Source organism: Mastigoproctus giganteus, chromosome 1, assembly GCF_048544385.1.
Source record: "Mastigoproctus giganteus isolate SK-2022 chromosome 1, ASM4854438v1, whole genome shotgun sequence".
NCBI lineage: Eukaryota > Metazoa > Arthropoda > Arachnida > Uropygi > Thelyphonidae > Mastigoproctus > Mastigoproctus giganteus.
Window position 1 is genome coordinate 32,320,431 of NC_143575.1, and position 23,804 is coordinate 32,344,234.

General features: G+C 37.2%; 1 protein-coding gene and 1 long non-coding RNA gene across 2 annotated transcripts in view; one reads left to right on the plus strand and one right to left on the minus strand.

The window, feature by feature from the left end:
* Window positions 1–21,941, minus strand: part of l(2)05287 (WD repeat-containing protein l(2)05287) — a 93,250-nt gene extending 71,309 nt beyond the window's left edge. The window contains exons 1-2 of the mRNA XM_090368719.1: window positions 21,735–21,941; window positions 7,550–7,679 (exon numbers count right to left, since the gene is read on the minus strand). Coding sequence (XP_090224845.1) covers window positions 7,550–7,679; window positions 21,735–21,850 — 246 coding nt within the window. The 5' untranslated portion in view covers window positions 21,851–21,941. The remainder of the gene's footprint in view (window positions 1–7,549; window positions 7,680–21,734) is intronic.
* A 217-nt stretch (window positions 21,942–22,158) lies between these two features.
* The window catches only part of LOC150090687 (uncharacterized), a 29,689-nt gene continuing 28,043 nt past the window's right edge, over window positions 22,159–23,804 (plus strand). Inside the window, exon 1 of the long non-coding RNA XR_016547280.1 lies at window positions 22,159–22,361. This is a non-coding gene — a long non-coding RNA (uncharacterized LOC150090687). The remainder of the gene's footprint in view (window positions 22,362–23,804) is intronic.

A 23,804-nucleotide genomic window follows, 5' to 3' on the forward strand; every position in this document is an offset into this window, starting at 1 on the left:
GTTGTTAATGCAACAGGATTGTTTTGTTTTTGTTTGTTTGTTATTTGGTTTTTAGGAGCATTAGCAACTAAGGCCATATTGCTCCGGGGATATGCGGTGGTCATTCCCTGACCTTTCCCATCCTATGTATTTGGTGGTCAAGGGCTCGAACCCCGGTCTAATCAAGAAGCATGTGCTACGCACTGCCGCTCCTGCCCACCTGGCTATGGAGGCGACACTGCAACAGGATCTAGATAGTTTGGGCAATGGGCTAAGAAGTGGCAACTGAAATTTAACCTTGGCAAATGCAAAGTACTGCATATGGGTAGAAGTAACCCGAGAGAAAAGTACCAACTGTGTGGTACTACACTTAAGGTGTAGAAAATGAAAAGGACCTGGGAGTAATTGTGCAGTCAGATATGAAGTTTTCTGAGCAATGCAGACAGCCTGCCAGGGCAGGTCATGGGGTTTTGTCAATGATATATACGAATTTTGCTAGCAGGGAAAAGGAGGTGATTGTCCCTCTGCATAAGGCAATGGTTAGGCCATGCCTAGAGTACTGCGTACAGGTCTGGAGGCCTCATTTTAGGAAGGATGTCGATTTGCTTGAGCGTGTACAGAGAAGGGCAACAAGATTGGTGAGGGGAATGAAGGGATCCTCTTAAGTTCTGCAAATTGCAGTGGCTGGAGACTAGGAACCTGCGCAGTGATCTGACTGAGGTGTATAAAGCCTTGAATGGGTTGAGCATGCTGAATTCTGATGGTATCCTTCCACTTGTTCAGATTACGAACCTAAGGGGGCATAAATTCAAATTAAGAAAAGACAGATGTAGAATAGATGTGCGAAAATTTGCCTTTAGACAGCAGGTGGTTAATTGCTGGAACAAACTTCCATCTGTCGTTGTGGAAGTTGACAGGTTTAATAAATTTAAGGAGGAACTGGACAGGTATTTGGAGGGAATGGTGTGTTTTTTTTTTTTTTTTTTTTTTTGGCTGATGCTGCTGCATATGCTCATACACTTGCTTTCTTGCATCACATGCCACTACTACTACTATGTAAGGGTTGCGTTCCACAGAACTTTATGTAAGTCGGAATTTCCCTAAATGCTTATACAGTATTCGCAACTATGCACACTGAATTTTATTGACGCAAAAAATAAATGGTCGATGAACATGTAAATAGAATTATTTATTCAATTTTTCTCTCTCATGGATAGGAAAAATTACAAAAATTTTAAAATTATAAAAGTATAAAAAGAGAGAGGAGACAGGCATAACGTCAGTAAGTTTTATCTTTCAAGCATCATGCCAGAATTAACTCTCCAGCTGTAAGCACGTAGCTGCGAAAGTTGAGAGCTGTGGAGATTTTGAAGGGTTTTTTTCAACATATCACAAAATTTCTCTGCAGCTGCAGAATCGGCACTGGCGACTTCACTGCATACTTTAATGTTTTGGAAACCAGCGCAATGCTATTTAACCATCCGTTGCTTGGCACGAACTTTGCTTGGGGTTCGCCATACTTATCCTTAATATCTTCATAAATACTTCTTTGTTTTGCTTGAATGGACTCAGGGGCACTTGCTTCTGAATCTGATTTTCCGTCCATATTATTAATAGTTTTCCCATCTTCGATATAGCACCTGAATGCTGTTTTGTGATCACTGTCTGTTGATCGTAAATGCGTTGATCCTTTAACATGTTCTTTTACACAGCCCCTGTTCCTTGAAATAGTATTCACTGTTGAAGCAGCGAGATCTAATTCCGTGCAATAGATGACAAACTTTGTCCTGCTTCGTACTTCTTAATTAATCATCTTCCTTTCTAAATCAAATTTAGCATTAGCATTATCAAAGGCACATGATGCAAGAAAGCAAGCTTATATAGCATCAGCCAAAAAAAACCCCTTATTTCACCCATTCATATGCTCCAAATGTTTGTCAAGTTCTACCTTGAATCTATTTAAGCTATCAACTTCTACAACAACAGATGGAAGTTTGTTCCAGCAATCAACCACCCACTGACTAAAAGCAAACTTCCGCACATCTATTCTACAACCGTCTTTCCTCAATTTGAATTTATGCCCTCTCAGGCGATTATTCTGAGCAAGAGGAAGAATCCCATCTGCATTGTGCATGCTCAAACCATTCAATGCTTTCTACACCTCAATCAGACCACCTCGCAGGTGCCTAGTCTCCAGACACTGTAATTTGCAAAATTTAAGCCTTTCTTCATAAGAGCAACCTTTGTTCAATTCACTATCTTGTTGCCCTTCCTTGTACTCGTTCCAACAGCTCTACATCCTTCTTAAAATGAGGCCTCCAGACCTGTATACAGTACTCAAGGTGTGGCCTGACCATTGCCTTATACAAGGATATAATCATCTCCTTATCCCTGCTAGAAAAATTCCTGTATATCATTGACAAGACGCCATGAGCTACTCTTGCAGACCATCTGCACTGCTCAGAAAACTTCATATCTGCCTGCACAATCACCCCCAGGTCCTTTTCATTCTCTACTACTGTCAGTGTGTGATCACTGGTACCACAGAGTTGATACGTTATTCTGGGATTACTGCTTCCCATAGGTAGTACTTTACATTTGTCAATGTTAAACTTCATTTGCCACCTCTCAGCCCATCTGCTCAACTTTTCTAGATCCTGTTGCAGCAGAGTAGTGTCATTAACAACCCTGCCAACCTTCATATCGTCTGCAAACATAGACATTAGCCTGATATACCATCATCAATATCGTTTATAAATACAGAAAACAACAATGGACCCAACACTGAACCCTGAGGGACTCTACTAATAACATTAGTCCACGAAGAACAGTGTCCATTCATTACCACTCTCTGTCTTTTCCCACTCAACCATTCCTTTACCCATAGCAGCAATTTGCCTCCAATGCCACACTGCTCCAATTTGTGCAGCAGTCTTCCATGTGCAACAGTATCAAAGGCTTTTCTAAGATCCAAATATATGATATCAAAGTCATTCTTTACATACAGTTCCTTTGTGACTACATCATAGTATCCAATCAAATTAGTCAGACAAGACTTTCCCTTAACAAACCCATGCTGTGTCTGAGCTATAACTGAAGTCTTGTCTAGATGATCCTGCAATGCTTCTTTAACCAGTGCCTCCATTAATTTCCCTGGAACAGAAGTTAAACTAACAGGTCTGTAATTATCTCCAGTCCATGGGTACTTCCCTAATTATGGCTAAGGGTTTGCTTACTATCTCTGCTGCCTCCTTTAATATAACTGGATAGATTCCTTCCACCCCAGGTGCCTTTCTTGTGTTTATCTTCAACAATTTCTCCTCCACTTTACTCTCAGTTATTACAAGATTATCTAGCTTACTGCCAGAGTTGAATGCACCTCTGGCATTCACCTCCATGAATAACTCCTCATGTGTGAATGCCGATGCAAAATATTAATTTAGTTTGTTAGCTGCCTGAACAGGATCATCAACAGTTGAACCATCGATTTGTTTCGTTTCCTAGCACTGCCAGCAGTTGCACTTTCTCTTGGTACCTTTCCCTTCACATTGTAATAAATAAATAGGAAGGAAGAGAAGATTCTGAAAATTTATTTGTTTTTTTATATGATTGAAGATTTCAGTGAAGGGGAACTCATTTCACCATAATACCGTAACATAAAAACCCACACAATTCCAGTTATCGGCATTATCACAAATGCAATAGGATCAAGTTTACTATCTGTTTATAATAGATTGCACTAACAGAAAAGCCCAACAAACCAGAAAGTACATATTGTTTTTATTGTTTTATGGTAGTGAACTCCAGAAATGGTTTTAGAAAAACATCACAAAGGCATTCATAATTGATTCTTATAACAGAATACATGATAACAATGAAAGTGTAGTGCAATTTCCATTATAAAAATGACCTTTTAATTAGAGAGAGATAAATAGCTTAGTTATATAGCGAAAATTTCAACTTCCGGGGTCTTGGAACGAATTACCAAAAAAAAAGAAAAAAGAAAAAGAGAAAAAAAAGTATTATTGGGTTCACATTACAATATTTTCACGATACCTCCATTTATCCCTAAGGAATGCAAAATATATTTCCACGATTTTTTAAGTTTGTACTGGCCGCCAAAACCTTACGTAAAGTCAAATTTCGTAAGTCGAGTATTACGTAAGCTGGAGATTTTTGTAGTTATTAATGTGCATGTATAATTTAATATTTTTTGTGATCCATGGCTCCCACCTCAAAACATAAAAGTTGTCTGTGTTTTCCACCTCAAATACAAAGGTGGTCCATATCTGAAAAAAGGTTGGTCTGGAAGATGTTCTGCTGGAAATCCTTCAGCCCTTATACTACTGGTGCAACAAAACTTGAAGGCTATGAACTACCTGAAAATTACAGCCAATGAAGTACACCTCTTATTAACACTCTTGTTGTTCCCAAACAGCATCTTCCAGAAAGCCAATATAACAGGCCATTAAAATTTATTTACCAGTTATCATCAACATTTTTCATGAGCTCATCCACTTTCAGTGCATTTTCCTTTCAACAACTTTGAGAATGTAATTCTGTATAGAATTTTTAAAATAAAATGTTCAAACATGGTTAAAAAAAAAAATTCAGAAGGCCATCATTTGCTGGCCATATAATTTTCCAGATCTCAACCAAAATAAATATATAAAAAATTATTTAAAGGGCAACAAAGCCCAAGGTATGTTATCTTCATACGGCTAACAAAACTTCAGGATGGCATTTTGTCATCGTGTGGAATCCATACCACCGTGGGCTGAATTTGTTAACTAGTTCAATACGTTATAAATATTTGCATTTGAACAATTATCAAGGTATGGTAAATACTGGTAAATTGATATGTGTGCATGTTTAAAAATTGATTCCAATATTTAAAAAATTAAAATATATTTATATATCTCTCTATACATTAAAAAATTTGTCCTCCTAGTGATATTTATTCGAGCCAATAGGAGAAGAGGGCGAGACAATTACGTCACTACAAATGCCTCCAATAACATTCACCAACCTTGTGCACATGCTTCACTGTCTAATATTTGATGTTCCATTGTAATGTTTTTTGTATATTAATGAATATTCTATATTTGTAAGTACTGTACTTTAGTATTTGTATGGTATAGTTTGTAAATATTTCAGTAAACTATTTTAGTCCTGCTCTTTCGGATGCAACAATATTCCTCATGCATTATGGAACCCGAAGAAAAGGGCCTCTGGCTAAAATCTATTATTTGGGTACCACTTGTTTCCGTGCAGTAGGCATGGTCATAGAACGGAGTGATTCTATGGTCGAATTCTGATTGGGTGATTATTGTGAATGGGCTTTGTTTCTGATTGTTTTGTGTCGTCGAGGAGGGGAAAGTGCTTAGCTTAGGTAGGGTGTTTACTACCGCATCCTGTTATTTTAAATTCGGAAAATTAGTTCCCGATTTTTAAACAATGGCAAGTGGGGGAGGGATAAACACCCTAGGCATGTCAACCTAGGAGAAAAGGGGCGGGACTAAACAGTGAGTGGCACCTGCCAATCACTGCCTTCTTCCTGACTTTTAGCTGAAGCATGAAGTGATACCCCCAGATCTGAATTTTTACCAGGCCTTTTCCTAAGTGACCTATGTAAACGCAGGTAAATAATTACATAGTGATATTTATTCGACCTTGAGAATGCCGCACACTACAAATGCACTGGTAAATAATTACATAGGTCATTTCCTGATTAGATATAAACCAGTGCCTTTCGACAGGCACTGGTTTATATCTTTTAAGTAGAAAAGATTTGACTTACTCCATCATACCTCAACATATTATGTAGAAAAGCATGCAAAAGGGATGGCTAACAAAGTGAGCAGGAGGCAGAGCCCCCTAGTATACATTATTAAAATTGTCACTACTAGTTCTAATTAAATTATATTAATTAAAAAAGACTGGACTCCAAGTAAATTTGGGGTGAAAATTATCAAGTTTATTGAAATAGACGAAATGAAAAAAATTTAAAAAAAAAAAACATTCCAATAACCAAACCATTTATATGTCAATTTTGAAATCCTTGTGGATGTTGTTGTCAAGTTCAGACGTAATAAAGTAGTTTCAACAGTTATTTTAAAAATTAAAAAATATAGTTTTTTAATTATTTAAGAGCTAGTTAAATGCTGCACTATATTATTTTAAGTTAAAGCAATTATTTAGCAATCAGGAGAAAACTCTTGCCTAAAAGACAAAGACAACCATTAACCACATTATTCAAAAGTTACTTTCACTGGTATTGTAATTAGCTCTATTATTCAAAAACTACTTACAATGCTACAGTTATATGACTAGTTATGATAAATACTGCGATTAATTTAAAATTAGAAGAAAAACTCTTAAAATCATTCACTGTTAGCTTCTGTTGATTTTTAGGGAGGTAAAGAAGAGAAAAATTAAATTACCAAATTCCTAACCTGTCCATTCAATAGCTACATCAATTATGAGTTGAAAGAGTAATGAGATGAAATCTTATACAATAGTAATCACATGAAAATACATATTGACAATTAAAATTAAAAAACTTAATAGTCGTAAAAAAAATTCTTCACAGGCTTGGAAGGATCCAAATTCATTACTCTCATTTCAATGCTGAATGGCAACATTCAAATATGTCTAAATATCCTGTTGAAAGTTAAAAAGATAATACTTTTTCATTCAGGGAAATATAGTATATGACAAGCCAAAATTTACACCCAAAGAGCCACCATACTTCCCCTCAAAAATGACATGGTCCAAAACAGAGTTGGAGATGTTGCCATGTCTTTTATGACTTGTATAACATCAAGCATCTGAAATATCCACCATCCTCAGCAGCAAGAAATGCATTGTTTATGTTATGCCAATAGGTAACAACTTTGTCGTATGCATCTGCACAAGGCATTGTAAAGCTTCATACGGTTCAGACTACATAAGAGTCAGGGTAGTGGTGATGGGGATTTTTAACTACAATTTCATTCAGCAATCACATAACTAATACAAAATGTGCAAGTGTATTACCATGCTGCAAACCCACATCATCCACAGATCCTCTAATGGTTACTGATCAACAAGTATATCAGCCCACAGCGCACTCTCATATTGCTTATTAAAGAATTATGATTCTAATAAATGACTAGCAGTTATACTGCTCACAATGTCTATATGGGGGGGGGGGGGGAGATCAACTCAACTAAATATAGATATTCCTGTACAACATTTCAGGGATTGGTACTGATTGCACACATTCATCTGAGAAAACTGCCTTTCTGTGGAATATGGCAGTGGAAAAAATTTCTGGTAAAAGTACATGCTTCAGGATAGCAATCAACAACTATATCATTCATCAATCTGACCCTAAGCTATTACAGCTTTACCTTCAGGTCCTTCCTCATGTGGTCATGCAATATCACCACTTTATTGAGTAAAAATTTGAGAAGAGGCTACAGCAGGATTTTTAGATCTCCATACACAAAATACAATGACAATCTTCGATCGGCCTATATATTTAACTAGTAAATAATGATACCTTTATTAACTGTTTAAAACTTACCTGTACATGATTTTTTGGATTAATCTGAAGGGAGACAATTGTAGATACATGTCCCTTTAAATGCCTTATACATTCCCCACTCTCTGTACTAAATACTTTCACTTGAGAACCTGATGCTATTAAAAGATGCCTAAAAATAAAAAATGAAATAACAAGAGCAAAAGTAAAAAACAAACACAAACCTACAGGGTTTTTTTTTACATATTTATCTAAGCTTTAGCATTTTTAGCATTAGTAGAGGCATATGATGCAAGAAAGCAAGCTTATGCAGCATCAGCCAAAAAAAAACACCACGCTCCCATTTCGCCCCTCCATTCGTTCCAAGTACCTGTCCAGCTCGGCCTTAAATTTATTTAGGCTATCAACTTCCACAACAAAGGATGGAAGTCTGTTCCACCAACCAACTACCCGATGGCTAAAGACAAACTTCCGCACATCTATCTTTCCTCAATTTGAATTTATGCCCTCTCAAATGATTATTCTAAGCAAGAGGAAGAATTCCATCAGCATTGAGCATGCTCAAACCATTCAAGGCTTTATACACCTCAATCAAATCACCTTGCAGGTGCCTAGTCTCCAGACACTGTAATTTGCAAAACTTAAAGCCTTTTTTCGTAAGAGCAACCCTTTGTTCCATTCACTAATCTTGTTGCCCTTCTCTGTACTCGTTCCACAGCTCTACATCCTTCTTAAAATGAGGCCTCCAGACCTGTATACAGTACTCAAGGTGTGGCCTGACCATTCCCTTATATAAGGGGATAATCACCTCCTTATCCCTGCAAGAAAAATTCCTGTATATCATTGACAAGACACTATGAGTTACTCTTGCAGACCGTCTGCACTGCTCATAAAACTTCATATCTGCCCGCACAATTACCCCCAGGTCCTTTTCATTCTCTACCATTGTCAGTGTAGTACCACAGACTTGATATGTCACTCTGGGGTTGCTTTTTTTTTTTTTTTTTATTTGGTAGTAGTTGGCGCATCGGCTTCTGTGGCCATATTGCACCTCCCAAGGTTTTTGCAGTACTTTGATCCAAGCCCGAGGTGGGAATCGAACCCGCGACCTTTGGGTTGCCGGGCAGGTACTTTACCCACTCGGCTAGCCCGGTCGGCCTGGGGTTGTTGCTTCCCATATGTAGTACTTCACATTTGTCAATGTTAAACTTCATTTGCCACATCTCAGCCCATCTCAACTTTTCTAGATCCTGTTGCAGCAGAGTACTGTCATTAGTGTCCTTAACAAACCTACCAACCTTCGTATCGTCTGCAAACTTGGACATTAAGCTTGATATACCATCATCAATATCATTTATAAATACAGAAAACAACAATGGACCCAATACTCAACCCCGAGGGACTCCACTAATAACATTAGTCCACGATGAGCAGTGTCCATTGATTACCACTCTCTGTCTTCTCCCACTCAACCATCCCTTTATCTATAGCAGCAATTTGCCTCCAATGCCACACTGCTCCAATTAGTGCAGCGGTCTTCCATGTGCAACAGTATCAAAAGCCTTTCTAAGATCCAAATATATGATATCAAAGTTATTCCCTGCATCCAGTTCTTTTGTGATTGCATCATAGTATCCAATCAAATTGGTCAGGCAAGACTTTCCCTTAACAAAACCATGCTGTGTCCAAGCTATATCTGAAGTCTTGTCTAGATGATCCTGCAGTGCTTCTTTAACCAGTGCCTCCATTTATTTTCCTGGAATAGAAGTTAAGCTAACAGGTCTATAATTACTTGTGTTGCCATTTGATCCTCCTTTGTGAATTGGGGTCACATTTGCACATCTCCAGTCCATGGGTACCTTCCCTGGGTCCAAAGAAGCTCTCATAATTATGGCTAAGGGTTTGCTCACTTCCTTTGCTGCCTCCTTTAATATAACTGGATAGATCCTGTCCACCCCAGGTGCCTTTTTTTATGTTTATCTTCAACAATTTCTCCTCCACTTTCCTCTCAGTTATTCCAAATAATCCAGCTCACTGCAGGAGTTTAACTCACATCTGGCATTCCCCCTCCCTGAATAACTCCTCATGGGTGAATGTAGATGCAAAATACTCATTTAGTTTGTTAGCCACCTGAGCAGGATCATCAACAGTTGAACCATCAATATCCAGTGGACCAATCTGATTCATCCCTTTCCTTCTAGAGTTTACACAGGTAAAGAACTCTTTGCTGTTTTTCTTTGCATCCTTTGCCAAGGATTTCTCATAATCTGGCTCTGCCTGCCTAATCTCCTTTGTGACTTGGTTATAGACCAGCTTATATCTATCATAGGCTTCCATGTCACCCATTAATTTATATGTATCCCATGCATTTTTCTTCTCTGCCATATGTCTCATTAGTTCATCTGACATCCATTTTGGCGTAAACCTTGAACAACATTTCTTAGTTGGTATGTAAAGCCTAGTAGCTTCCAAGGTAAATTCTTTGAATGCTTCCCATTTTGAATTTGCTGTTGGTAACATCATCAGTTTGTCCCACCGTATGGAATTTAAGTACTGTCTCAGACCACTGTAGTCAGCTTTACGAAAGCAAAAACTCTTCCCTTTATCCCTGATGGTAGTTACCTCTTTGAGTTAACTCCCACTTCAGCACACTGTGATCACTGCCACCTAGTGGTTCCTTTATCTGCAGATTCCTTTATCTGAAGTATTTTAATTAGCACCTATATAAACAACAGTAACAGTGATTCGCAAAAAAAAAAAAAAAAAAAAAAAAAAAATCACAACTGCAAAAGAATTCTTTTCCCATACTTCAGATATCAAACTTGTTCTCACATCTTCCAATTTTTTTAAATCCTAACAGAAACTTAGCTAATCCTCTTGATATTTCAGCTAGCAAGATGTTATTGTTTGTTATTTTGGTTTTTAGGAGCATTAGCAACTAAGGCCATATTGCTCCGGGATATGCGGTGGTCATTCCCTGACCTTTCCGCATCCTCCGTATTTGGTGGTGACGGGCTCGAACCCCGGTCTAATCAAGAAGCGTGTTCTACGCACTGCCGCTCCTTCCCACCTGGCTACGGAGGCGCCCTAGCAAGATGTGTGCCTTCATTATTCAACATCACATTAGACAGAACCCAGCAACAAGGAGGTTATTATCTTGCATAATCCTGTATAGGTATTCCTCTATTTACAAGTGACATAAATCAAAACATTTTTTCATTTAAATAACTAGTATAAATTGAGGATATGTTCCATAGCAAACACTCCCAGCTTACACATTCATTGACTGAAATAGCAAACTGTGCATGTAACAGCACATAACTTAAACAGTATACACTGGGGGAAACGGAAACACCAAAATAAATTATACACTTGGTGGGGGTTGAATTAAAAACACTGGAGGAAGAAAGGGATCTGGGAGTTATAATAATGGGCAGATATGAAGTTTTCTGAGCAGTGTAAACAGGCAGCCAGGAAAGCCCATGGTGTCCTATTGATGATTTATCGAATATTATCCTGTAGAGATATGAAGGTCATAGTCCCACTGCATAAGGCAATTGTAAGACACCATTTGGAATACTGTGTTCAAATATGTAGAGATATGAAGAAAGATATTAAAATCATCTGAAGAAAGATATTAAGCTTCTCGAAAGGGTCCAAAGATGGGAAACTTGCATGATGAGATCAGCAAAAGAGCGACCACATGAGGAAAGACACCATATATGTGGGCGGCAGATGTTGTTGTTGTTATTTGGTTTTTAGGAGCATTAGCAACTAAGGCCATATTGCTCCGGGATATGCGGTGGTCATTGCCTGACCTTTCCGCATCCTCCGTATTTGGTGGTGACGGGCTCAAACCCCGGTCTAATCAAGAAGCGTGTGCTATGCACTGCTGCTGCTCCTTCCCACCTGGCTACGGAGGTGCCTGTGGGCTGCAGAGCTTGGCAACCAGGCACATCAGAGGTAACCTGACTGAGGTTTATAAGGCTCTGAGGAGTACAAATAAAATGAATGCGGGTTGAATTTTCACTGTTACAGATAATTCCAACCTGTTCCAGCAAGCCGTTGATTGCCAGAACAGGTTGCCTTCACAGGTAGTTGATACTGACAGTTTGCATAAATTCAAAGATCAACTGAATAGTTACCTACGTGAGTAGGAAAGCAAATAATTTGTATTTTCTTATCTACTCATTTTGTTTTCCCAGCCAGTGCAGCAAAAGCCTGTGGCTTTCTTGCATTATATGGCTATTACTATTATTAACTAGATCTACAAGTTAAGTGGATGTCCAGGTGCATTACTGAGGACAGTCATTGTACTTCACATAATAAACCTCAGCAAACCAGGAGAAATGTCAAGTTATCTAATCCTGAAATAAGGTCATCATCCAGGATTCCATCTTTAAAATCTATATTATGCAGTTTGTTCTCACTGGCATATCCTTCAATATCATTGATTTCCTAAATGGTCTACTAGGACCACTACATTAATTCCCAATACTAATCTGGGTGAGTTGATATTCCCCATCACTGTTGTATTTAACAAACTTACGTCCGAACGCATTCTGTTTCTTGTGATTAAAGAATATTTAGCTGGTGACAAATTGCCGGTCAGTATGATCTTCGTACTTAATCTATTTCTATAACAGATGTATTTTATGAAGCTGTTTTGAATGCTTTTCATCATTTTTATCAATCCTATTGCAGTTGGGGACTAAACCTGAGAGGTATACTCCAATATCAGATGATAATCATTTTATAAACATTATTTTATAATCATTTTATTACTGCCCTTAAATTGGAGACTTTGAATCAAAAGGTTCCAACAAAATGCTAAGATCCTAAATTTGGTTTACTTATTTTAGCTTAATGATCTTTAATATATAAGTATATTCATATTTATTCCATAATGCTTCATTGTCATCTATTTGTTCCTTTGAGAGTGTATGTTTAAATTCTTTCTCCATACTTTTTTTATAATGAAATATATCATGATAAATATTGTAACACCAGTAGCAAATTCATGTTCCAACAAACGTTTATTTAGATCAGAGTATGTTATTAAGCCAATTCCAAATAAGTAAGGTTCAGTCTTCTTATAAAAAAATTGAAGAATTAAAATGTAAACCCAAACTTCACTTTATCACTATAAATTTGCCTGACAGGATGTTGAAAATTAATACAATATCTCTATGGGCCTTCTACAAGCTGTTTGTAAGCTGTTTGCTTTTAATGATCACAATTTCGAGCAAAGTGTTTGTTGTTGTTGTTCTAATAAGGATACTATCCTGATCATCACCAGAAAATTGTGTTATGTTTTAAATCTAACAGAAAGAACACATTGAATATCTAAATAATTGTAATTATAATTATGCAAAATTCTTTCCCCAAATTCATTTGGGGAAAGAATGGGATGGGTCATTAACATTCTGGTTTATGGTAATCTTCAATTGTTGTGCTAAAACTTTATGTCAAACTCAAACTATTTTCTCAGAAACAATTAGCAACACAATTATCTTTTTCTAGCCAAGCAGAGCTTCTTCAGAGTGACCTAGATAGACTTCAGGGATGATCAGAAAAATGGCAGTTATGCTTTAATCCAGCAAAGTTTAAGGTATTACACCTAGGAAACAGTAAACCCAATATAACTTATACACTTGGAGTTGAAAGGGGCTTGGGTGTTACGATAGGGTCAAACATGAAGTTCTCCAAGCATTGTAGACAGGTTGCAAGGAAGGCCCACGGTATCCTATCGATGATTTATCGAACATTTGCTAATAGAGATAAGGATGTCATAATCCCATTAAATAAGGCTATGTTAGACCACACTTGGAATACTGTGTTCAAGTATGGAGACCTAAAGAAAGACATTGAGCTTCTTAAAAGAGTCCAAAGATGGGTGCTAATCTCACAAAACTTGCCTGGTGAGATTAGCAAAAGGGCATCCATACGAGAAAAGACTTCAAATATGTGGATTTCAGAGCTTGGAAACTAGGCACCTTAGAGAATACCTGATTGAGGTGTTTAAGGCTCTGAGGCATAAGTAAAATGAATGAGTACGAAATTTTAACGGTTATAAATGATTCTAGAACTAAAGGGTATGTTTAGACTGGATTGCAGGAAGTTTTATTTTAGCCAGCGAGTTATAAATTACTAGAATAAGTTACTTACATGGGTAGTAGAGGATGACGGTTTGGGGAAATTCAAAGGTCGGCTGGGTAGTTACTTATGGGAGGAGGGAAAAGCATAGGTTGTCTATTTCCTTTTCTTCTATTAATTATTATTTTTTTTTAAATTTTCTTCTTTTTTTTTGGCTGGTCAGCATAAGCCATAGGCTTCCTTGCACCATGTAGCTATTGCTAATACTAATATTAAACTGATACAATCCCCAATATTTTTGATAGCCAATATAAAGTCTGATGACATCAGCATAAGTTAAAAATGTTAGCTTCTTTATTATTAATAATCATGTGTACATCATTTAAATATATGGCAAAGAGTAAGGACCCATGGGCAGAACTTTGAGATAACCCTCTTTTAACAAGAATCAAAAGAGTTACTCTGATTTAGTTACCACAATCACTTTTCTTTAGTATAAAGAAATTCTCAGCCATTTCAATCTGTTCTATAATGCCATACTGTTCCCACTTTGATGATAATTTAAACTTTATAGGAGACACACATAACATAAACTTGATATGTACACATATCTATCCCTTTGTACACACATAACATAAACTTGAGAGGAGACACACAAACTTGACAGGAGATAAAATACACATATAGTAAGCTATTGCAATATATATATATTCAATAATGTAAAATTTGTAGCATAACTGGTGCACAGTGTTATTACTGCATTAGGTACATAAGTTTAGTGTAGTGTTTTTAAGTACTGCATGTGAGTAGCAGTAACCCTGGAATAATGTAACACCTATGTGGTACAACACTCAGGGTAGTGGAAAATGAAAAAGACCTGGGAGTAATTGTGCAGTCAGATATGAGAGCTGTGAGTTATGAGTGCCTCTGAGTCGTGCAGACAGGGTGCCAGGACAGCTCACGGAGCTTTGTCAATGATATACAAGAATTTTGGTAGCAGGGATAAGGAGGTGGTCATCCCTTTGTACAAGGCCATGGTAAGGCTACATCTTGAATATTGTATATAGGGTCTGGAGGCCTCATTTTAGGAAGAATGTGGGATTGCTGGAATGGGTGCAGAGAAGAGCAACAAGATTAGTGAGGGGGAACAAAGGGGTGGGCATACCAAAAGAGAGACTTCAGTTCTGAAACTGCGGTGTCTAGAGACTAGGCACCTGCAACGTGATTTGATTAAGGTGTTTAAAGATTTAAATGGATTGACCACATTCAATACTGATGGGATTCATCCACTTGCTCATATTGCACACGTGAGGGGGCATCAAGTTAAGGAAGGCTGCAGAATAAATGTGTCTAAGTATGCCTTTAGTCAGCGAGTGGTTGATTGCTGAAACAAACTTCCATCTGCTGTAGTGGAAGTTGATAGCTTATATAAATTCAAGGAGAAATTAGACCAGTGATTTTCGACCCTTTTTTTATAACAGCACCCCTAAGTAATTTATTTTATTTTGTGGCATCCCCACTCAATTTTCTGCCTGTGAGATCTGATTCTCTCTCTCTCTCTATACAGGGTGTTTCAGTTAAACGTTTCAGAACTTCTAAGAGGGGTAGGGTACATCCTGACAACTCGAAATCATATAGCAATGTGGGGTCGGAAATGCTTTCCTGAAGCGGTGTTGTACACAAAAGCACCATAAAGAAAAGAGACCGTAAGTGAGAAATCGTTTTAATAATACATGAAAAGAAGCAAACGGTACATGGATTAAAGTAAGTGTTCGAAGTTTCTTCCACGGGCTACAATGCACGCCTCACATCTCCGACGCATGGACATCCGAACATTCTGGAATACTCCAGGCGAATTTCGAATTTCTTCGGCAGCTACTGCAATTCTTGCAACCAGCTCCTCAGCATTGTCAACAGGGGTGTCATAAACTAGCGATTTCATATGACCCCAGAAATAAAAATCAAGACATGATAGGTCGGGTGACCGAGCAGGCCAACGCACGGGACCACCACGTCCGATCCACTGTTGACCAAATGTGACATCCAGGTAGTTACAAACATCTCCGCTATAATGGGCAGGGGCTCCATCGTGTTGGAACCACATTGTCTGTTGCGTCAATGCAGAAATCTGTTCATCTCTCAAAAGTTGTGGCAATACTTGCTGCAGAAAGATCAAGTAGATAGGTCCGGTTAGACGACACGGTAACAGGTAAGGTCCGATGAGGTGATCTCCCATAATACCGGCCCATACATTGACCAAAAATCGAATCTGTGCTGCACGACGTCGTATTGCATGCGGGTTCTCGACCGCCCAGATATGGTCGTTATGCGTGTTGAAAATTCCTTCCCTTGTGAAGGATGCCTCATCGGAAAACAACACTTCAGCAGGAAAAAGGGGATTTGTAGCACATTTTCCAAGGTACCACTGTGCGAAAGCAATACGAGGTGCATAATCCTCCGGTTGCTGTGTCTGGACACGCTGCACGTGAAACGGATGCATGTCTTGTTCTCGGAGAATCCTCCAGACGCTGCAATGGGAAACCCTGACTGCATTTGCTAGACTTCGTGTACTCGTTCTTGGATTCCCCTGTACATGCTGCAGCACATTCTGTTCGACGGCTGGAGTCCGTGCTGTTCTTACCCTGTCCCTGTCAGCTCTTTCAAATGAACCTCTCTCAGCTAACCTCTGGTGCAGTCTTGCAAAGAAATTATGACTGGGAATACGCCTCGTCGGATATCGTTCCGCGTACAAACGCTGTGCGGCTGGCCCACTACAATTTGCAGCCCCATACGCCAAATGCATATCGGCTAACTCTGCGTTCGTGTAATCATCCATCCTACCAACTTGGCGTTCTTGTTCAAGAAATTCGAAATTCGCCTGGAGTATTCCAGAATGTTCGGATGTCCATGCGTCGGAGATGTGAGGCGTGCATTGTAGCCCGTGGAAGAAACTTCGAACACTTACTTTAATCCATGTACCTTTTGCTTCTTTTCATGTATTATTAAAACAATTTCTCACTTACGGTCTCTTTTCTTTATGGTGCTTCTGTGTACAACACCGCTTCAGGAAAGCATTTCCGACCCCACATTGCTATATGATTTCGAGTTGTCAGGATGTACCCTACCCCTCTTAGAAGTTCTGAAACGTTTAACTGAAACACCCTGTATATATATATATATATATTGTATTTATTTAAATGCATGTTGTTACGATTAGTAGTCAATGTCTGGCTATTTAACTAATGGGAGGCGAAGTTAGGAAGGTACTTAAGATAGTAATAGACACTCCTGCCCTCGTGTTGCACTAACAGCTCAGCGTGTGAAGAATTTTAGGGGTAAGAAAGTGAAAAGAATATGATTGAGGAATATAAAGCTGGTGCTCAAATAATCCAGGGGTGCAAGTTCCCGTTCGTATTAGTAACGGATTGGGTAGGTTACTGTTACTCGAACAAAAAATTGTTCGAGTAACAGTAACCTACCTTTTAAAAAAATATTTTAACAAAAAATTGTTAATATATTACTTATGCAAATAATCCCTTTGAATTTACATATATGTAAATTCAAAGGAATTATTTGCATAAGTAATATTTTAACAATTTTTTGTTCGAGTAACAGTAACCTACCCAGTCCAGGGCCGTTACTTTTTTTTTTTTTTTTTTTTTTATGTAAACCCCAAACACGAGAGGTATTAGAACATATAGTACTTAGTACCGTGCTTGAGTTGGAGGTTGAGAAGACAAAAGAAGATATTTGTTGACATTGGACTTGAACTTCTGTAGACTGTAATTTTCAGGAAATAGGTATGAAGGAAGGTTGTTCCAGAAAACGGCAGTTGAATGAATGAACGAGGAAGATGAAAAGTTGGTTCTGTGAGTTTGAAGTTGGACCGTAAATGGATGTTGGCTGGTGTGCGGCACGTGTTCGGACTGTTTTGAAAGAGAGAGCAGGAATTATAGAAGCCAATTCAGAAGAACAGTGCCCATGGAAGTATCTGTAGAAGAGGCATGCAGCAGAAACAGTACATTTATGAGACAGCGAGTGGAGAGACTCTGTTAGAGATGAATCATCAATTAACCTAACTGCCCTCTTCTGAATGGAATCAAGAAGCTTAAGAGAGGTTTTGGGGGCACCACCCCAGATGTGGGAACAATATTCCATGGCAGGGCAGATTTGCGATTTATACAGAGTGAGCAGCTGTTTGGAAGAAAAGTAATGCCGAGAGCGAAAGAGAAAATAAAGTTTTTTAGATGCAGAGGAAGCAATATTTGTAATGTGCTTGTGCCAAGACAGATTAGAAGTCAGGGTAATCCCCAAAAGAGATATATCATTTTGCCTAGAAATCGAAGTGTCACTAAAGATAAGTATAGGAGCAGAAGAATCCTTTTTGCGAGATATAAGACAAGACTGAGTTTTAGAAGGGTTGAAATCAACTAAGTTGTCTTTGCCCCCCATTGGAGAATTACCTGAAGACCGGAATTTAAGGAATTGGTAGAAGATTTTCGAGAAGTTGAAGCTGATTGAGCAGGACAAGGTTTCTCAAAATGGAAAGTGGAATGCAATGTGCTATCATCAGCAAAACTATGGATAGGATTTCCAGTCAACGGAAGAAGGTCATTAATATACAAGAGGAAAAGAGTGGGGGAAAGAACTGAACCTTGGGGGACACCGGCATTAGTGGAGAAGTTAGAAGACAGAGAGCCATCTACCACCACCACCCTCAGTGAGCAATCAGAGAGAAAACTGGATAACCAATTAATAAAAGCAGTTGGCAAACCATAAGATGGAAGCTTGTTTAGAAGACCTTTATGCCAAACACGATCGAAAGTCTTTGAGATGTCAAGAGCAACTACTTATGTTTCACTGAACCTTTCCATTGAATTAGTCCATAAATGGGTAATATAAGCCAGAATATCACCAGTGGATCAACACTGACGGAATCCATACTGGCGATCATTGATCAGACAGAAGGTTTCTGGGTAGTTTATGAGTTGGCGGTTAATTGATTTCTCCATTACTGGAGTAAAGTAATGGAGAAATACTTTCTAAAGTACTAATACGGACGGGAACTTGTGCTCCCGGATTACCTGAGCGCCAGCTTTATATTCTTCAATCATATTCTTTTCACTTTCCCATCCCTAAAATTCTTCAACACTCTGAGCTATTAGTGCAATACGAGGGCAGGAGTGTCTATTACTGCCTTAAATACCTTCCTAACTTTGCCTCCCATATATATATATATATATATATGCATAATGGCTTTAAAAGTTAAAATTGAAATAAAATGAAATTAAGAAAATAAATAAAGCTATCATTAGAGGCAGTGAAATGCACATCCCCCACATGATGCCCAATACATAACAGATAATTCATATAAAAATAAAAATAAAATTAATACATTTGCCAGCAATATGGCAAAACTGTAGAGCGAAAGTTAACATAAAAATTAAATCAACAGGGAGAGAGAAAGTAGAGGTTACAAGACAAACTGTAGCCAAAAGTCTCCAAATAATTTAGAAGTTCAATTTAATCCAATTAATAAATTTTAAATTTAAAATATGGTCAATTATATAATAATTTAGCAGCACCCCCATGTAAGGTACCAGTTCCGAGGGATGTGAAATATCACCAAAAAGAGACTAAAACGAACTACTAAAATAAAACAAAATAATAGACTGACCATTATGCCCATATCGATGGAATAATGATCATGGAATTGCTGCATTTCAATCGCTAGACAAATCATCGCAAAGGCAAAGCGATCGAAGGAACAAACCACCCCTTCCTCCCCCGATCGATCCACAAATACAGAGGATTTGCATAGCAGTGGTCCTTATGCAGCAAAAAATAAACTATAGAACAGACAGCACTCCAGAGCAGAGCCACACCACCGACAAAATATAAGCTTAACCAGCTTATATAGACAGAAAAAGGAAAATAGAATAGAGTGGTAGTAGTTATTTTAGTAGTTCAGTTTTAGTGGTGATATTTCACATCTCGCGGAATTGGTACCTTACATGGGGAGGTGCCACTAAATTATTATATAATTGGCCTTATTTTAAATTTAAAATGGATTTATTAATCGGATTAAATTGAACTTCTAAATTATTTGGAGACTTTTGGATACAGTTTATCTTGCAACCTCTACTTTCCCCCTCCCTGTTGATTTAATTTTTATGTTAACTTTTGCTCTACAGTTTTGCCATACTGCTGGCAAATGTATTAATTTGATTTTTATATGAATTATCTGTTATATATATATATATAATATTTAAAAAAATTTATATGATAGTTATTACAATTATATAACTATAAACAAAATTACAATTCATAATACAAATTACATGTATATAATAATTTTATTCTTTATATAGATGTACTAAATAAACATCAATTATAGATCACCACAAAATTAAAAAAGGTACCGTACACCATTTTATAATGAAATAAATATATAAATTTAAAAAAAAAAAAAAAAGTTTAAGTAACCTAAATCCACATTACGTGGCACCATTAGAATGTTGTTGCTGCACCCCAGTTAAAAACCACTGAACCAGACAAACTATTGGAGGGAACAAATTAGTGAAATAGGAAGTGTTTTTTTTTTGGTGATACTATATAAGCTTGCTTTCTTGCATCACATGCCACTACTAATGCTAACAAACTATAAACCAGAATAGAATCAAATGCCTTTTCCAGATCTAAATATATCACATCCATTTGTTTATTAGTAGCCAAAGAATTTTACATTGATATCAAATGCCACTAAGTTGGTATAACTTGAATGCTTTGAAGAGGAGGGGGGGGGGGTTTGCTTACATGAAAGTAATTGCCCAAGTAAGTACAATACAATAACGTTTGTTTACTTTTAACTTGAATTCATAAATGTGTAAAAGCTCCTACCACTACTGAACAAGTTCTTTTCTAAAATGAAATGAATAAACTAAATGTCTATTTATACACTGGACAGCTAAGTCCAGAAGAGTTTACAACTTGAATGTAACTGTTTTATTGCAGCTGACATAGCAATGCATTCAAGTAACAATAAGGCTGTGAATGTTTTGTGTGGTAGCATATGGGCTCGATCTCATCTCGCAATGTGCAAATTTGCACCCACATGCATTACCCCAGCTAAGTGGTCAAACTACAACTGTTGAGCAACCCCTAATAACACCATGATGAATTTCAAAAAAAATAAAATTCTAACTATTTACACATGGCAGCCTTAAAGTACTTTTACTAATGCATTCAGCTCATTAATTGACCTACATAACTATCAAGATCGCTCGGGGCAGATCTTTCTGAAAGATCTTGTTTACTATTTCCATCATTCCTCTGACATTAGAATTATTATTTTGCATTACCTTTATATTATTCAGTTTCCATTCAAATCCTTGAATTATATATTGGGCAGGCCAACTGGTATTCTCAAATAGATCTATTTTAGCACAACTTAAACTGGATTCGTTAATAGAAGAGAAAACTAGCAAACCATTTTTAAACCTCCATGCAAATTTTGACTAATTGATTCCTGTGGACAGAACAGGCACTACCACTTTTGGTGCACACCATCTTGTCACTATTAATCAATGTATGGGAATGGGTGAGCTACTATGAAGGCTGAATTCTTAAATTCAACAGCTTTAGAATTCTGAAGTTGCTGAATGTTTATCTGTTGCTTTGTCATGCTTACCCATTCTAACAAAGTGGAAGACTACCGAAACAGCTGTCAGAGAGTAGCACCCTCCTTTTAAATAAATATGAACATTAGGCGGGGCTGTTTATAGCGAGGTGGCTACCTATAAGGGATTAAAGTTAGGTAAAAAGACAATCTTGCAGAAAATTGGAATAGTATAAAGAAATAGTATATATTTAAAACATTTATAGTACAGTATAGTAAAAGTGCTGTGTAGGTCATCCTAATCCTATGTCACAATTCTCTTGTATGGATGGAGTCACCCTCTCTGCGTCCTAGAACAGGTATTGCCTTTGGAGGGGCCACCTCAGTGCAATATAGTAAAATAACAATTCGCAGCATAGTTAAAAAAGGAAGTTAAAATAGTTTTTGAAATAAATTATACCTGTAATAAGTATGATTTACTGTATAATTAAAAAAAAAAAAAAGTAAACTTACTTAGCGTCGTAACTGAAGAGAGGCTTAAACTTCACTAAACTTGAACCAGCCTTTAATTTTACTCTGGGTACTTTTGGAGTATTTTCAGATTTTCTTTCTTCTATGTGATCAAACATTGCAAATTACAAATTCCATAAACAATTTAGTAACATTTGTGATAACTCAAAACAATTAAAACACACGTGTTTCCTACGATTCATGCTAACTGAATAGCGCCCCCTGCTTTCCAAAAACACAAAAAAAGAAATTTTTATTTTGTGACAGTTTGACTTGTTATTCAAAACATATTGTTACAAGTTTATAACAAGTAGGTACATTGCATTTTTTATTTATTAAAAATTATATTAATTACAATATGTAAATTTATATTTATATTATCGTTTTAATAAGTTTCAACTTATCTTTAATACGAATCGCAGTTTTTACCATCGGAAGTGAACAAAACCGTGATATCCGATTTGTCACATTTTTCCTGTTGCCTTTGGTGGTATTGATTCACGTGTACTATCGAGTAGTTTAAAATTAACCGAATAATGAGTCCAGAAACAAGGCAGAGAGTCTCGACTGTTATAAATGTTGTTAAAGAAGTATTTCACTGGGGATATATACCGTTAGTGCTTTATTTAGGTAACTGATTTTTCTGTATAACGACTATACTGTATAGCAAATTCTATCTTGAGATTTCTGCATGCCTCTAGTTGGTATATTAGCAATGGATTGTCTTGAGTAGAATACTAAGTGAAATTTTGTATTGTTCTTATTTTCTTAAAATTTATCCATATTCCCATCAGTTTTAATAATTTACAAATTTTAAACTTAATAAAGTCTTAAATCCGACTTAGGATATGAATTTGCTGAGCAGATCCATACTAGATAATACCACACAAAGAAATGAAATTAGTAAATGATTTGTTGCGCGCCTTTGCTTTAGATTTGAATAAATACATTTAACAATGTACACGCAAATGATTACAATAAATATGTGGAGAAGTCCATTAGGATGGTATTTTTTCACATTAACAATACAAAGTGTAAATTAGTATAAATCGGGGCTCGGAACGAATACCTGAACGCTGTTTCGGTTCGTCGTATGCAACGGTGATATGAATACGCGTTAATTGTCTTCTACACGTATTACAGGGTTTCTTTCATATCTTGCCGTTTCGTAAAATTTTCCATTTCAAACCCTGGTATAAATTTAACATGTTAAGTTTTAATTCTGTAATGAGTATATAATGCAGAGGCATTCCTAGGGTATGTGGCGCCACCCTTTAAAATTTTCTTCATATGTGTAAGTTTCAGGTCCCCTTTTACGTTGGTGCCTGGGTGCAGTGCACCCTTGGGAGGGCCCACCACTGATAGAATGTTCAAAAGATATCTGGCCAGTTGGTAATTTATAATTATGTAGGCCCAAAACCACTGAATTGAGATTGCCACATTTTAAAATCCAAAGAATAAAGGCAAATTTCCACACATTGATTCTACAATTGTCTTTCCTCAATTTGAATTTGTTCCCTCAGTTGATTAATCTGAGCAAGAGAAAGAATCCCATCATCACTGAGCTTGCTCAAACCATTCAAAGCCTTATACACCTCAATTAGATCACCTCACAGGTACCTAGTCTCCAGAACTTAAGCCTTTCCCAGTAACAGCAACTGTTTGTTCCACTCACCAATCTCGTTACCCTTCTGTCTACTTATTTCAGCAGCTCTACATCTTTCCTAAAATTAGGCCTCCAGACCTGCATACAGTACTCAAGGTGTGGCCTGACCATTGCCTTATACAAAGGGACAATCACCTCCTTATCCCTGCTAGCAAAATTCCTGTATATCAGGGGTGGCCAATTTAATTTGTGATGCAATCTACTTTTTTTTTCTTCAAAATGTGTCACGATTTACCACTCAAGAATTTCATTGTACATGGTTAAAAGTGAAAATTGTTGTTTATAAATTTTAAAGTTAAATACAATTCAGAATTCTTATTTTAAATTAACATATATTTAAATTTTGGTAGAGATTCAGAAACGGGTGCCCCTTTCAAAATGGCGGCGAGGAGAGGAGGGGAAAAGCA